At 44.4% G+C, this 14,085-nt stretch overlaps 1 protein-coding gene across 1 annotated transcript in view; it reads left to right on the forward strand.

Annotated features, from left to right (window-relative positions):
* LOC129345063 (autism susceptibility gene 2 protein-like) overlaps window positions 1–14,085 on the forward strand; it is a 955,148-nt gene that overhangs the window by 356,591 nt on the left and 584,472 nt on the right. Inside the window, 1 exon segment of the mRNA XM_055002049.1 lies at window positions 11,617–11,652. Coding sequence (XP_054858024.1) covers window positions 11,617–11,652 — 36 coding nt within the window.

The following is a 14,085-nucleotide window of genomic DNA, read 5'->3' on the forward strand; positions in this document are numbered from 1 at the left end:
TCCCTGCCTTTTCCCCTGACTTATTTTGCGTGTTACACATAACTGAGTTTCTCCCCTCCGATGTCCTATAGGACACCATAGTTAAAATCTTGAAAACTGTGAATATTAAGGGGATTTGCTAATGGCTCTCTGGAAATTGAATTCAGAGCTAATGAAATATTGAAAACCTTGTGCATTGAGAGAAGTAAACAATTAAACTTTTTAAAAAAGTGGGCTGTTTTTAACCGTTCTGTAAGAGTTCTTTGAATTATTGTGGGTAGCTCTGTGAAAACATTAGGTTAATGCAGTGCCACCATCCATAAGCAAATAGAATGTTAAGGCTTATTTAGGAAAGAGAGCAAATGTAATAGAGAAAATATAATGATGCTTATTTGTGTGGTGGCTTTGCATTTGGGCGGTTTTATATATCGTTCAAACTAAAGCAATGGAATTGATGCAACGTAAGGGATTGTGAAAAATGGCACCTTTCATAAAAAGGTATTGCAGAAAGTAATGAAAACACAGTTTGGTGATTCCTGGGGGTTGTGGGAGGCTGTACCTTTAGGGAGGGGTCATAGCTGAGTCCTTGGGCACATATTTTGTGTGCAGAAGGGCAAAGCTTAAATCCTTGGCATCTCCAGTTAAAAGGATCCCAGTTTGCACACGTGGGGAAAGATCTCCCTGTGCCTGAGACCCTGGAGAGCTGCTGCCGACCAGAGCAGGCAATATTGAGGAACTGAGTGTCTTACTCAGTACACACATGGTTTATATAAAGATTGAAAAATATGGGAGCCATAATGTGAATTTTTTTCTGCTCATAATACTTGTTATTTTGTATTGAACACATAAAGCTGCCTTCTATTGAATCAGACCATTGATCCATCGAGGTCAATATTGTCTACACAAACTGGCAGCTGCTGTTTCAGGGTCTCAGGGAGAGAGGCCTTTCACTTCACCCACTACCTGACCCTTTTAACTGAAGATCCTTTTAACTGGGATTGAACCTGGGAACTTCTGCATGCAAAGCAGATGTTCTGCCCCTGAGCCACAGCCCTCCCCATTTTTCTGCTTGCAATTAAAATGAGGTGCATTCCAAGCATGCATGCCATTTTTAGCATTTGCATATCCCACATTGAACTGACTAGGAAGTTGAAACCTGTAGCCACTGAAACAAATGCTCAGAAGTTGATTAATTCAATACTCAGGCTTGATGAAAGCTCCACATATCTGAACTTGACTTAATTTTTTTTTTGGTAAATATAATTGTAATTGCTGGTTGAGCTGTTGCCAACCCTGCTTCCTGCTCAACGAGAAGATCCATGCTGGTAAATATGAAATATGTGATGACGTGGCATACACGAAAGCTAAGAGGGTATCGCATAACTCTCCAGGCAACAAACTGCCCCTCTGCTATTACCACTGTTCCTATGCAGATGCACAAGATCATTTATTAATTAATTTATTAAAATATGCATAACTTTCCTCATTGGTCAAGGCTCATACACGCACTGAGCCAATTGAGAGAATTTAGAACATTTGGTGGAAAGCAATCTTGGATCTCAAGTATTCTCAGTTTCTTCTTGCAACCAGAGGACCATTTGCAATTTGAGTCAAGTGTCATGCAAGAATCCCTGTGAATATTATTTTTGAAAGTAGTATCAACGTTTGTTTATAGTGGTCTCAGATTGTAGTAAGAAGGCACATGGTGCAACATTTTTGATGAAACTGTGCAGTGATCAGGTGGTAGATCTCCTAGGAACTCCCTGAAAGCTTCCTTTAGTCCCACGTTGGAAAAAAAGTAAGACGAAATGTAATCCATTAATAAAGAATGGCAAAATGTTAAATTATTGCGAGACACTGGAGATTGGAGGGTTAATCACTGCATAAATGCACAGATTGAAGCAGAGTAGAGAGTAAATCCCACACTGGAAAGATGACAACTAAATAAGAAAAACACATGCATGTAGCATAAGGTTGCCAGGTCCCCTTACCCTCCCAGTGGTGGGGGCGGGGGAGAGCTGGCTCTTACCTCCTTCTTCCCCTCTCCATAGTTTACCCGCAGCTGTGTGATGACATCATTTCTGGTAACGGTACTTCCAGTGACATCACCATGCAGGCGCAGGAGTGCATGTGTGCTTCATAGTGGGCCGATTTGGGCCTCAAACAGGCCCAATTCGACCTGTTTGGGGCCCAAATTGGCCTGTGGCGAAGCATGAGAGTGCTCTCGGGGTTGTGTGATGACATCAGTGATCTCATCACACTACCCCAGGAGGCCCATTACTGTGTCTTCCTCCCCCACTGGCCAGATAAGTGGAAGCGGGTGGCAGAGGGTGAAAGCGGGGGATCCCCCACTCTCGCCAGGAAAATGGGATCCCTAATGTAGCAGCGGCCACACTATTCACAAACATAGCACATGATTCAAACTGTTTCTCGTGTACTGAACAGTTGCTTTCATGCCATATTGCTTGTGAAGTAATCGAGACCTTATATTGAAGACAGATTCATGAGTTCACACATCAACACATGAAACTGCCTTTTACTGAGTAAGACCATTGACCCACCAAGGTAAGCGTTGTCTCCTGTGGTTGCCTGAAATGTACAATGAAATGTAAGAAACCAGAGCATGGCACAGTTGTATATTTAGTGTCAGAATTTTAAATTTCTTGCATATTTATTTTTCCCTCCTCTTGGGTGGCTGAAAAATAATGTATGCAAAGCAAGCCAAATATTCAAATCTGCTGTTTTGCATTATTTATGTAGACTGAGGGATCCAGCTTTTCTTCCTTTAAAGGGATTTGTTTTACATTGTGCTGATATTTAACAACAACAAAACTTCTGAACCGAAGTGACCACAACCCTTGGTTTCCTTGGCTATTACATAATGCTGGACCTACAAGTGGGCCAATGCATTTATGATATTTTGGAGACAATCCTATCTTCACTTAGTTGGGAGGAAGCCATATTGAACTAGGCGGGAGCTAGTTCTATGCATCTGATTGAGCTGCAAAGAAGACGAGAAAGAAAGAGAGAAAGAATGTTCACTGGTAGGAGTGACCCAAGCGGACAAATGCACAGGAACTCTTAACAGTATAGACCCATTAATCTATGATTGAAGCCCACCACACTGAACTGGGGCCTGGATTAAAGAGGAGGATTTCAGCATAGACTATTGGGCTGCCTCTGTGGGAGAATATAGTCGGAGCTGGCCTGTCTACTAGGCAATTGCCCTAGTGGACAGGCACCAGCCAGGCCTTGTGCCCCCCACCACCACCTGTGGCATCTGGATCTGCTGTGGCAAGCGGCAACTCCAGGAGTCACCCACCACCCCAGTGGACAATCCCAGGGAGCCTGCTCTTTCCCTCCCTCTCTTGGGGGACCAAGGTGGGGGTGGGCCTGGCCTGGGAGGAGGCACAGTCCTCTTCTACCTTGTTGCAGTGACAGGAAACAAGGAAGGTGAGCATTGCCTCATCACGTCTGCACTAGGAGACGATGAGGGTAGACGCTGCCTCGCCACTCTCTCCCTGCCATGCTGCAGTGGAGGGCTGGCTGCTGCTCCCTGACAATGGCCGTTTTCACATGCCGGTAAGCCCCTGGAAAATCACGCAAAACTCACGGCACGATTTCCCGTTATGATCCTGTTTAACGACGCAATTTCTGACGTCATTGTGCCATGAAACGGGATCATGACAGGAAATTGTGCTGTGAAGACGCCATTGTACCATGAATTTTGCACAATTTTCTGGGGGCTTATCGGTGTGTGAAAACAGCCAATGTGCCTTGTCATGGTGTCGGGGAGTAAGGATGGCAGTTGGTGGTTTCTTAGTGTGCGAGGGGCAAGGGGGATGAGGGATGGCTCTTGCTGTGCCTCACAGCTTGCCCTCTTAGGAAGCTGAAAATCCTTGGGCCAGCCCTGAATATGGTGGTATATTCGGATTGGTTGCTTCATGGGTCCATAATACCTGAGGTGAATTTTACTTGGGTTCCAGCAACAGTGATCACGATTTGATAGTACTGGAAGGAGCAGGTAAAAGGGAGAACAGAAAAATGGAGACTGTTTTGTCACCAACTCAATTGATGGAGGGCAGGATGGGAATTGTATTTGCCATAAGTTGCAAATTGTATTTTCCGCAAGTTTCTTTCTAAGAGGGGAGTTAGAGATAAAACAGAGAGCATTAAAGGGCAACAGACTGGCGATACATCAGCTGAAAAGCTGGAAGACCAGGTAGGACTTTCGATGAGGGCCTGTGTGCCCAAAGGGGACTTTCAGTGTAGTTTACTAAGCAACAGGGACCTGTGTTAAGCTGTTTACAAAAACCAATACCATAAAACAAACCCAAATCTGAATTATCTTAAAAGCACATGGCACCTAATAGCATAAAGAAAAGGCAACCATCCTCAAGACCACACCCAGAAAACTCTTTCCTTTCTTCCAAGAAAATGGCTTTGGCAAGAGGCAAAGCCAGCCACAAAATGGCGGTCATAACTTATCCTCAGTCAACAAGTCAAGATCCTTGCTGCCAAAGCAATTTTTTAAAAAAATCTGCACAGCCAATCAATTCTCCAGTGGCCAATCAGAAGCCCCGATGGGCAAAAGCCCCACCTGCACAATCCACTTTCTGAAAACACTTGATGGGCACCAGGAAAGGTGCTGGCAGGTGCCATGGTGCCCATGGGTACCACATTGAGGACTCCTGGGTTAGAATGTCAGATTAGGATCTGGGAGATGCAGGTTCGAATCCCGACTCTGCAATGGGAGCTTGCTGAATGACCTTGGAACAGTCATATTTTCAGCCTCACACACTTCACACTGTTGTTGTGAGGATAAAATGGAGAAGGAGACAATGTTGTAGCCTTGATGGATGTACACTGGGGAGAGAGGTAGGTAGGGTTGCCAGGTCCCCCTATCCCCTGGGTGGGAGGTGGGAGGCCTGGTACATACCTTGGGAGCTCTCTTCACATGCGTACTTTGTGCACATGCACACACTCATGGTCTGCGTGATGACATCACTTCTCGGAAGTGATGTCATCACATATGACACATGCCGCCCTGGGAGCACTCGCACGCTCAGCAGGGGCCAAATCAGGCCTGATTCAGCCCAGATTTGACCACTGCAGAGCTCCGCATCAACCCGATTCAGGCCCAAATTGGGCCGCTCCAGAGAATCAGGAATGCACCCTGGGTGCTTTCCCCCTCCCCCCGGCCAGGTAAGTGGGGGCAGGAGGTAGAGTGTGGGAGCAGGGGACTCCCCGACCTAGGGTTGCCAGCCTCCAGGTGGTAGCTGGAGATCTCCTGGAATCACAAGTGATCTCCAGGCAACAGAGACCAGTTCCCCTGGAGCAAATGGCTGCTCTGAAGGGTGAATTCTATGGCCTTATATCCCACTGAGGCTCCTCCCCTCCCAAACCCCACCCACTCCAGTCCCCACCTCCAAAATCTCCAGGAATTTGCAACCTTACCCTGACCCCAGTGGGCAACTGACAACCCTAGAAGTAGGGTATATATGAATGAAATCTCTGAAGTGTCTGGCAAGTCAAACCTGCTCCGTGCAGCTACTGACTCTTCTGGGCAGGGAGGTGTAGATGGATTTATTTAAAAGTTTTTATACCCCACCTCATTCTTCAGACTCAAGGCGGTTAACAAAATAGCAAAAACTGCCAAGACACAAATGTAAGTGTTCACTAACTAAGCACACACAAATACATGATTCAACACACTGTTGAAACCAATGCACACAGTTAATTCAAGTAGCTCCGTTTACCCTCCACCAAAACTGTCATTCATGCTTTCCTGAAAGGGGCAAGAGGAGATGCCTGCTGCACCCAGTAAGGCAGGCCACTCCAGAGAAAGGAACCTACCACCGAGACTGAGCGATGTAGGTTATCTGAATAATAATACCTGTGCGTGCTAAAAGTCCACCAAGTTCTTCCATGAAAAAAACAAATCCTGCTTTCAAGGATAACGTCCCATTTTTCTTCAAGCCATTCCAGTCTAATGAATGATGACGAGCTCACATGCCATGCCTGAGGATTTGACGACAGGGAGGGGGACATCTTCAGGTCGCCTCCATCTCTCCTTTCCCATGTGCTTGTTTTGTTTGTATATGTGAGTATCTGAGGCTGGGTGCTTAAATGCTTTGTTGCATTATGTTAATTCCTCGGCAGTGCAATCAAATTCATGTCGTAATTAAAGCTGTCAGTTGGAAGGCAAGCCAATCGCTGGGAAAACACAGCATAACAAATGAGCTGAAATGCTTCTGCATGTAGCTATACAATGCTTCGCCAGGCATGAAATTAAATAAGTAATTTGATGTTGACATCAGAAATTGAAATGATACCCACTGTTCCTTCATTCTGTCAGACCTGCATAAACAATGGCCAGAAAGAGACGAGCAAGCTGCCTCCCCACCCAGTTTGCCCCCCTCCAGTAATTCACAATATATATGCAAAATCAGTACAACAGACTTTCCAAGACTGCGAGGATGTAATTTCTTTTGGTTAGCAACGAGCTGCTGTTCCTTCAGTATTCTAGGGCCAAAATCTCTTTGCCTGAAACAATACGACAGCCAAAAGACCTATTGCAATTTGCAGAGAATGGTTAGAATCTATGTGGTCCATCTTTGTGTTTGTGGGTATCTGAAACAGTCTTAGTCGTTTTACAGCTTTTTAGTGGGAGGGGATGGAACTTTTCTACAAATGGACAAATATAGGGCCAATTCCTGCTCCACTCATCCATTCACTGCTGCCACTTGGGTGCCCCCCCCCAGCTGCCCGCTTGCTGCCCTCCTGCACCCACCATCGTTCCAGTGCTCATTGGGGTTACCAGGCCCAGCCTGATAACGATTGAGAGACTTGTGATGGGGACATGGGAGGCAGTCATTGGAATTGGGGTGTAAAATCATAACGTTTTCAGCAATTCCTAAAGAGTACTGATGTCACTTCTGAGGAAAACATCTTCCATTGCGACCCTCATCGATCCACTGTGAATTTGTACCAGACTGCACATAATCGGTCTATCTAATAGCCAGCATGCCCCGTCTGTGGATTATTAAATCTGCTCATCAGGGCCATGTTGAAAGAAAGGATATCTTTCTGCTAACTTGGGGTACCCCCCAGGTTTGCAGAACAACCCCAATCTATAATGAGGGGTGTCTGAGCACGTGCAAGCAACTGCCTCAGATCCAACACGGTGGGTGGGCAGGGGAGAAGAACCAGGAGCTTCTAACACCAGCCCCTCCCCCCACATCTCAAGCCCAATGCCACCCTACTTACCTCCACTTGGAGGAGGTGAGGAGGAGGTGAGAAGGACCAGGCCCCCATGCCACCTCTTTGCTGCCAGCCTGCTGCCATGGCAGTTACTTCCCCTACCACAGCAGGCAGGCAGGCAGGCAGGCACGCACAGCAGCAGGGAGGTGAAGGGCAAGAGAGCCAAACCCTTCCACTGCTGCCTCAGAGGGTGGGCAAGGAGGAGCATGAACCTCCAGCCTCTGTCATATCCCCATTTCGTTGCCCTGTGGCAGCTGCTGCTGTTGCCACTTCATCAACCAAACAGCTGGGCCACTGGGCAAAGGAGTAGAGCAGTGGATGGGGGGGGGAGCTAAGGCTGAGTGCCTGAGCAGCAGGGGGCAGCCAGGCAGGCACAGTGGCAGGGAGGGGCAGGGAAGTGAGCCCCCCCCCCAAGTCTTGAGGGGAGGAAGAAATGGACAGTGTCAGAGAACAGTGACAGGGCTGGAGAATGAGTGATAAGGTGTGGGGAGAAGAGAGAGTGAGAACGAGTGACAGAGCAGAGGGGGACTGAAAGGAGGATAGAGGAGAGGTGAGGAAGCAAAGGCAGAGGGACTGGGATGCCCCATTCTTGCAAGTTCCTTGCGGGTCCCCACTTGTATGCAATATAAATAGTATGTATTTTATATGTATTTGATAGACTTGTGCATGGGGATTTGTTTTGTTCTCCCCTAGTATATTCACAATCCCAAATTTCAGACAGGTAGAGTAAAGGGGTCCTCCTTTTTTTTGAGGGGATTAAAGGCACGCATGCTTAACATTTAAGTCTTTGGGAGAATCGATAGGAAAAATTGCAAAGGAGACATTCCAAAGTGACTGAGATCAGCGTGCATTGAAAGAATTTGGCTATGGTCAAATCTGGTCAGTATGGTCAATATACTTGAAGGATAGTAGCACAAAGCGGACAAGTAGCAGCTGGACGATTCAGGTAGATTTGCTTGGGGGAGGGATAAGGTTTGGAAAGCAAAACCAAGCTGCAAGGGGAAATTTATCGCATAGTGATATGGTGTGAAATTCTCTCCCTGCCCCCATTCATGTTTTAAAGATATAGCCGTCGATTCCTTTTACTCCCTTTTTCTCTTTCAAAGGAGGAATTTTTTCTCAATTATTCTTCATAGTTTTCTGTTATACCACATACACATCCTTTCATAACTTCAGTCCTTGCAGGGTTTTTGTTTGTTTGTTTGTGTGTGTTTTAGATGTTTCACACCACAGGGTGGCGCTGTAGCAGGAGAACAGGGAGGTTTGGGAAGACATTGCCTGCTTCTGAGCATCTGCAGAGAGAACTTGTGAAACAGTACAGAACCTTCTTTCCTGCCCCTCTTCACATTTCTGTTTCAATCAAACAGGAATTGATTCAAAACAGACTCCAAATTCCTAAAAAGAAAGAAACGGATTGTTGGATTTTAGGGAGAAATTGGATAAAGAAGAATTAACAGAATTTAACAACGTTAGAAATTTGATATAATAGGGCAAGCATTGGGAGGGGAGAGGAAGGCAAGTTCTCGCCCTGTAGACTTCAGGATTGGAATACTTCACGCAAGTCTGTAATTCTAGTGGCTGCACTCAGTCAAGAAGACTCAGTACTTCTCTTTCTCCCCTCCCCTTAAGAAACACAGCTTATGTTTTCACTAGGAAAATGGTGGCTGGCTGCCTTTTAAAAAGCTAAACCAGCTGAGTCAAAATGAGGCAAGACTGCAGTGAAGATGTAAAAGCATTTTAAAAATTAAAACAAACCTTGTACAAAATAGAAAGAAAAAAACATGACAACAATATTGGCAGGTCTGCACATAAGCATCTACGACAGGTTTCCAAATATCAATAAATATCCATATGAATTTTTCTATATGCCCTATGTTCAAATATTGATAAGGCTGTAAGGTCCTAATCCATTAACAGTGAACTTCTAAGTGGAGTTACTCCAGTCTATTGAAATCAATGGCCTTAGACTGGAGTATCTCTGTTTAGGATCTCACTGTACATTACTGAAGGTGGGCATTTATCTCTCCAGTGCCGTAAATTAAATCTTTTGGCTGCAGTAAGAGCACAGACGATCCATTTTCCTTGACCATTGGTTAGCTTCCAAGAAAGAAGCAAATAGTTTTAAAATACATAAACATCCTCAAAAATGATTATTCTAACACAAGACTGAAGTAGCAGAACAAAAGAGAAGACAATCATGGGCTTTTCATTATAGACTGATTAGATGGGGAATTTGTTTCATTTTCCTATGAATTATGATAATTGCTTAACATCCTATTTTCATAATTATTGTAATTAATAACAAAAGAAACACATAAAGATAGTATTCGATGCATATTGCAGTCCTTACTTCCATACTACTTCCATAATAGCCATTTTCACATGCCCGTAACCTTTGGAAAATTGCGCAAAACTCATGGCATGAAGTGTCTCCCCAGCACGATTTCCCGTCATGATCCCGTTTAACGGCACAATTTCTGATGTCATCGTGCCATTAAACGGGATCGTGATGGGAAATTGTGCTTGGAAGACGCTTTGTTCCATGAGTTTTGCACGATTTTCCAGAGGGTTACAGGGGCGTGTGAAAACAGCCAATGATGATTACATGCATCCAAACGCTGGATGCCACGGACAATTTTTGCTAACTACTTTTGCTGATTTCTCCTTCATGCTGTAGACCCCGTAGTCCCCCCCCCCCCCATTCTGAGGGTCTCATGTCTCCCAGGAGTAAAATTTCAGGAATTACCTGAGGCTGCAGTTGAAAAGGGAGATGAGAAAGTCCCATTCTGCTGACATGAATGCCTTCCTTCAGTAAAGATTTACTGTGGGTTCCAAGCTATTCCCCCCCCCAGCCCCCTATAACCATGGATGCACCAATGGAAAATGGGTGTGAGAGGAAAACATGTTTCCACAGGTCCATTTGTAATCCCATGCTGTCCAGAGTTGTCCTTCCGTCCAATGATGTCAATAGGCCTAGAAATGTCTAACTCTGCTTAGGATAACACCATTAGTGACATGAACAACTCAGATGAGAATAGTGAACTCCAAGATGAAATCCTGTTGAGAAGGAACTTGGAAGCATCCCTTGGACTTACTTTGGAAGTTGGCTTTTAAGAACCCAAATTAAGCAATGGGTTCTTTAGATTATGTTTTTCTCCTAATTTTTGCATTTGAGTCTATCTGTATTGGCTTGTGTTTTTGTTGCTAACAGCATTTATCATAGAAATACTAATAACAAGAGTATTATTTCCAGAGGAATTCACCGTGTTAGTCTGTAGTAGCAAAATAGAAAAGAGTCCAGCAGCACCTTTAAGACTAACCAACTTTACTGTAACATAAGCTTTCGAGAACCACAGTTCTCTCCGTCAGGTGCATCTGATGAAGAGAACTGTGATTCTCGAAAGCTTAGCCTACAGTAAAGTTGGTTAGTCTTCAAGTTGCTACTGGACTCTTCCCTATTTCAAAATTATTACTGACTCTTTTTTTAAAAAAATTACCCACTCCAAGGACTGGAATGACAAAGAAATTCCTAAAATGCATGGTTGCCATTGCCCCCGCTCATCTGCAAAATGCTTCCTTTGTTGTTGTTATTCTTTTTTTGGACGGGGATTGGGTGTTCAGACCACTTATTTAAATACGACATCTGGTACATGAAATGTATCTAGTTCTCTTTGTTGATGTTGATTCTAGATTACTGATCGTATCTGCAAAATGTCTGTGTGTTTCTCTTTTAAGCAAAATGTCCAAACTTAACTTTGGGAATAAATTGGCAAACACACCTATATATGTCTGTCTGTCTATGTGTCTCAGAGAGAGAGAGAGAGAGAGAGAGAGAGAGAGATCCATTCATCCAAACCCTTGGGGCTATTTCTTTCTGAATTCTGTCAATCTGGGGATCTTTCTTTCTCCTCCTTCTTCTCATTCTCCCTTCCTGCCTGCCCCTTTGCTGCCATGAGGCTAAGTAGCTGGAGTCCAGGGCACCGAATGCCCGTGTGTCAGGAAGGTTGGTTGATGTGTGTCTGTTTAGTCTCGGCACAGGCCGAAATGGCATCATTAATTCATTACCCAGCTGCCTGTCAAATAAATTGGCAATTACACCCACCACCAGAGCCTGGAAATTTCAGTAAATAGCACGTTACTGTTGGTGAGCTGTTGAGAAATGTAAAAGGGGGGGGGAATTAAGCGATGACAGCATGTTTAGTTCAGTAGCGGATGACAAGGGGCAAGCTCCATCGGTGCAGTGTTGTTGTGATGAAAACCTTTAAAAGGAAAGCCGGTAATGAGGTATGGGGACAGGAACTTTTTTTTTCCTCTCAAAAAAAAGAGAAAGCCATCTCTGATTCTTTTTTTCTCTTTGTGTGTGTTTTATTACAGAGCTCAGCTCCATCCAGCTTGGGAACGGGCTACTTTGTAAGTGGATCTCGACTGTTTTGATCTTATATCTCTGCATGGTGTAGAAGGATAATTCTGCTCTCCTCACACGCATTACAAGATAAATAACCCATGTCACACTGAGGGGTTTGGTCAACCGATGCCGTTCATAAATGGGTGGCTGTAAATGACAGACCTGAGCCAAAAACTCAGGGAGTTTTGAATTTGCTATCTCTTACCTCCCCTCCTATTGAATACTTCCTTGCAGTCCCATTCCCCGTACATACTTGCGCTGTTTGCACTTCCCCAGAACGGCACATAACCGCTCCTCTCTTGTAGCCCTACGTGTATTATTTTGGCCTGTCCTTCCTCCAGGTCTCTGTCTCTTTGACTTCTGCTTTTCCATCCATTATTCTGTTATATCTGCTTCCAATCTATTACCCACCCATCCTTTAGGCACCTTACTTCCCAGCCTTATCCCGGATCTCATATTTTCTGCCATACCTGCTTTGAATCCTCTTCTTCTTACCGCTACAGATCCCTCTTGCCCCAAATTCATTGCATGGATTCTAGATGTATTTTCTGGGTATTTTGAAACTCAGTTTGCAACTGCTTTGGCCCTTATGGTTAATAAATTTCAAAACAGGCTCAAGAGAGTTCCATCATATACTCTGTGCAAGGAAGTTGTCTGAATGCTTCTGTTTGATTGTACCCACCCTCTGTGTCGATAGGACCACATACATGTGAAAATGAAGTATACCTGTAGCTCAGGGGTAGGCAACCTTTTTGGTTTGGGTGTCAAAAAATCACATCTACACATAAAGATGTCAGTATACTGGTAAACGAAAGGGGGAGAAGTGAGAGTTGTATTTGGCCAGTCGTTGCTGAGACCACGTTGACCCCAGTGATGTTGGCCACTCGTGGCTTTATCTCATTCCCTTGGACACAGAACAAGTTCTGATGGTTGAGTAAATTGGTATAGCATGCCCCTGTTCTGCACATGGCCTGGGGAGGGATGCCTGTCCGTGTTCCAGCTATTCAGGTGAGACCACTGTTTTTCACGTGAACCCTGCATCTTGGCACTGAAAATTTGAAAACAAGAAGATGCAGGGTGGAAATGATCAGTGACAAAAACATCGTAACACAAATGTACAATTTTGTGCATGGGAGACAATGTGCAAGCAATTTGTACATGATTTGGAGAACTTCTAGGGCCAACTGGATTTGTTGCATGGAGCAATTGTTCATTAGATTGGCGTCGCCCACTAAGAAACACAGCTGCCTTTTCAAAATAAGAGAGCGAAATTGAATGTCCTCATACGGTAAGTGCAGTTATGCCTCTTCTCTTTAAGAAAATGATAATGTATCTGCTGTAGGCTCTATCTTTGTAATATCAGTCGAGTCTTTCGCTTCTGAATGATGCGTGTTTTAATTTTAATACAGCTTTGAGCAGTATTTCCTAGGATAATAGAACGAAGAGTTGAGCCTTGAACTGAAAGTGGATTAAATGTCTCTGGCTATTTAAAAAAAGAGCTATTGGAGATAAATTTGCCCCAACCAGGAGTCGCCATGAATCCATTCCTTCCTCGGGGAAGGATATAATGAATTTGCCTGTGAAAATTCTCCTTTATGAGTGCTGATGTTGAATATTCAGTGACATTTTACTTTAATTTTTTGTAATGACTTCAACAGCGACTGGCTGAATATTAGCATTTGTATAAGTTTCAATTGGCATTTGGGAAACACAGATAATACTTTATGAAATTTGTCATCAAAATTCTGAATCTGTTTAGGGACTGGTCCCAAATTTCAAATTCAAAATTCTCAATTGTGAACATTCATCAGATTTCACATGATTTAGAGAATGAAGTGATTCCTTACTCAAGGTCTGGGATCTGGGAAACTGGCGTACACATCCCCATGTGCAGTTATGGCAGCTTGCTGACCTTGGGCCAGTCATTCTCTCTCAGCCTAACCTACCTCACAGGGTTGTTGTTGTGAGGTTAACATGGAAGAGGAGAACAAAGCCAGTTTGGTGTAGGCTGTACAGTCAGTGCGGTACACCATGTTATTCATTACAAGGTGGGAGATAAGTGATCATTTTAAAGACATCATCTGTACACACTTGTTTCTTTAGCCCCCTCTCTTGTTTCTGGTCAAACTGGTTTTGCAGGGTTTTGAAACAGCAAAAATTACATGAAAAATCTTTTTATCAAAGGGTGTAGTGGGGTAAATGATAGCCAGTGAGGTGTAGAGGCTGGAGCATTAGATTAGGCTCAGAGAGACCCCACTCTGCCATGAAACCCACTGGGTGACTTTGCATCAAGCACTCCCTTTCTCTCAACCTAATCTGCCTCGCAGGGTTGTTGTATGGAGAAAATTGTGCCTTTCTTGGAGAGCCAGTTTGGTGTAGTGGTTAAGAGCGGTAGGACTCTAATCTGGAGAACCGGGTTTGATTCCCCGCTCCTCCGC

The sequence above is a fragment of the Eublepharis macularius genome, chromosome 17 (genome assembly GCF_028583425.1).
Source record: "Eublepharis macularius isolate TG4126 chromosome 17, MPM_Emac_v1.0, whole genome shotgun sequence".
Lineage (NCBI taxonomy): Eukaryota > Metazoa > Chordata > Lepidosauria > Squamata > Eublepharidae > Eublepharis > Eublepharis macularius.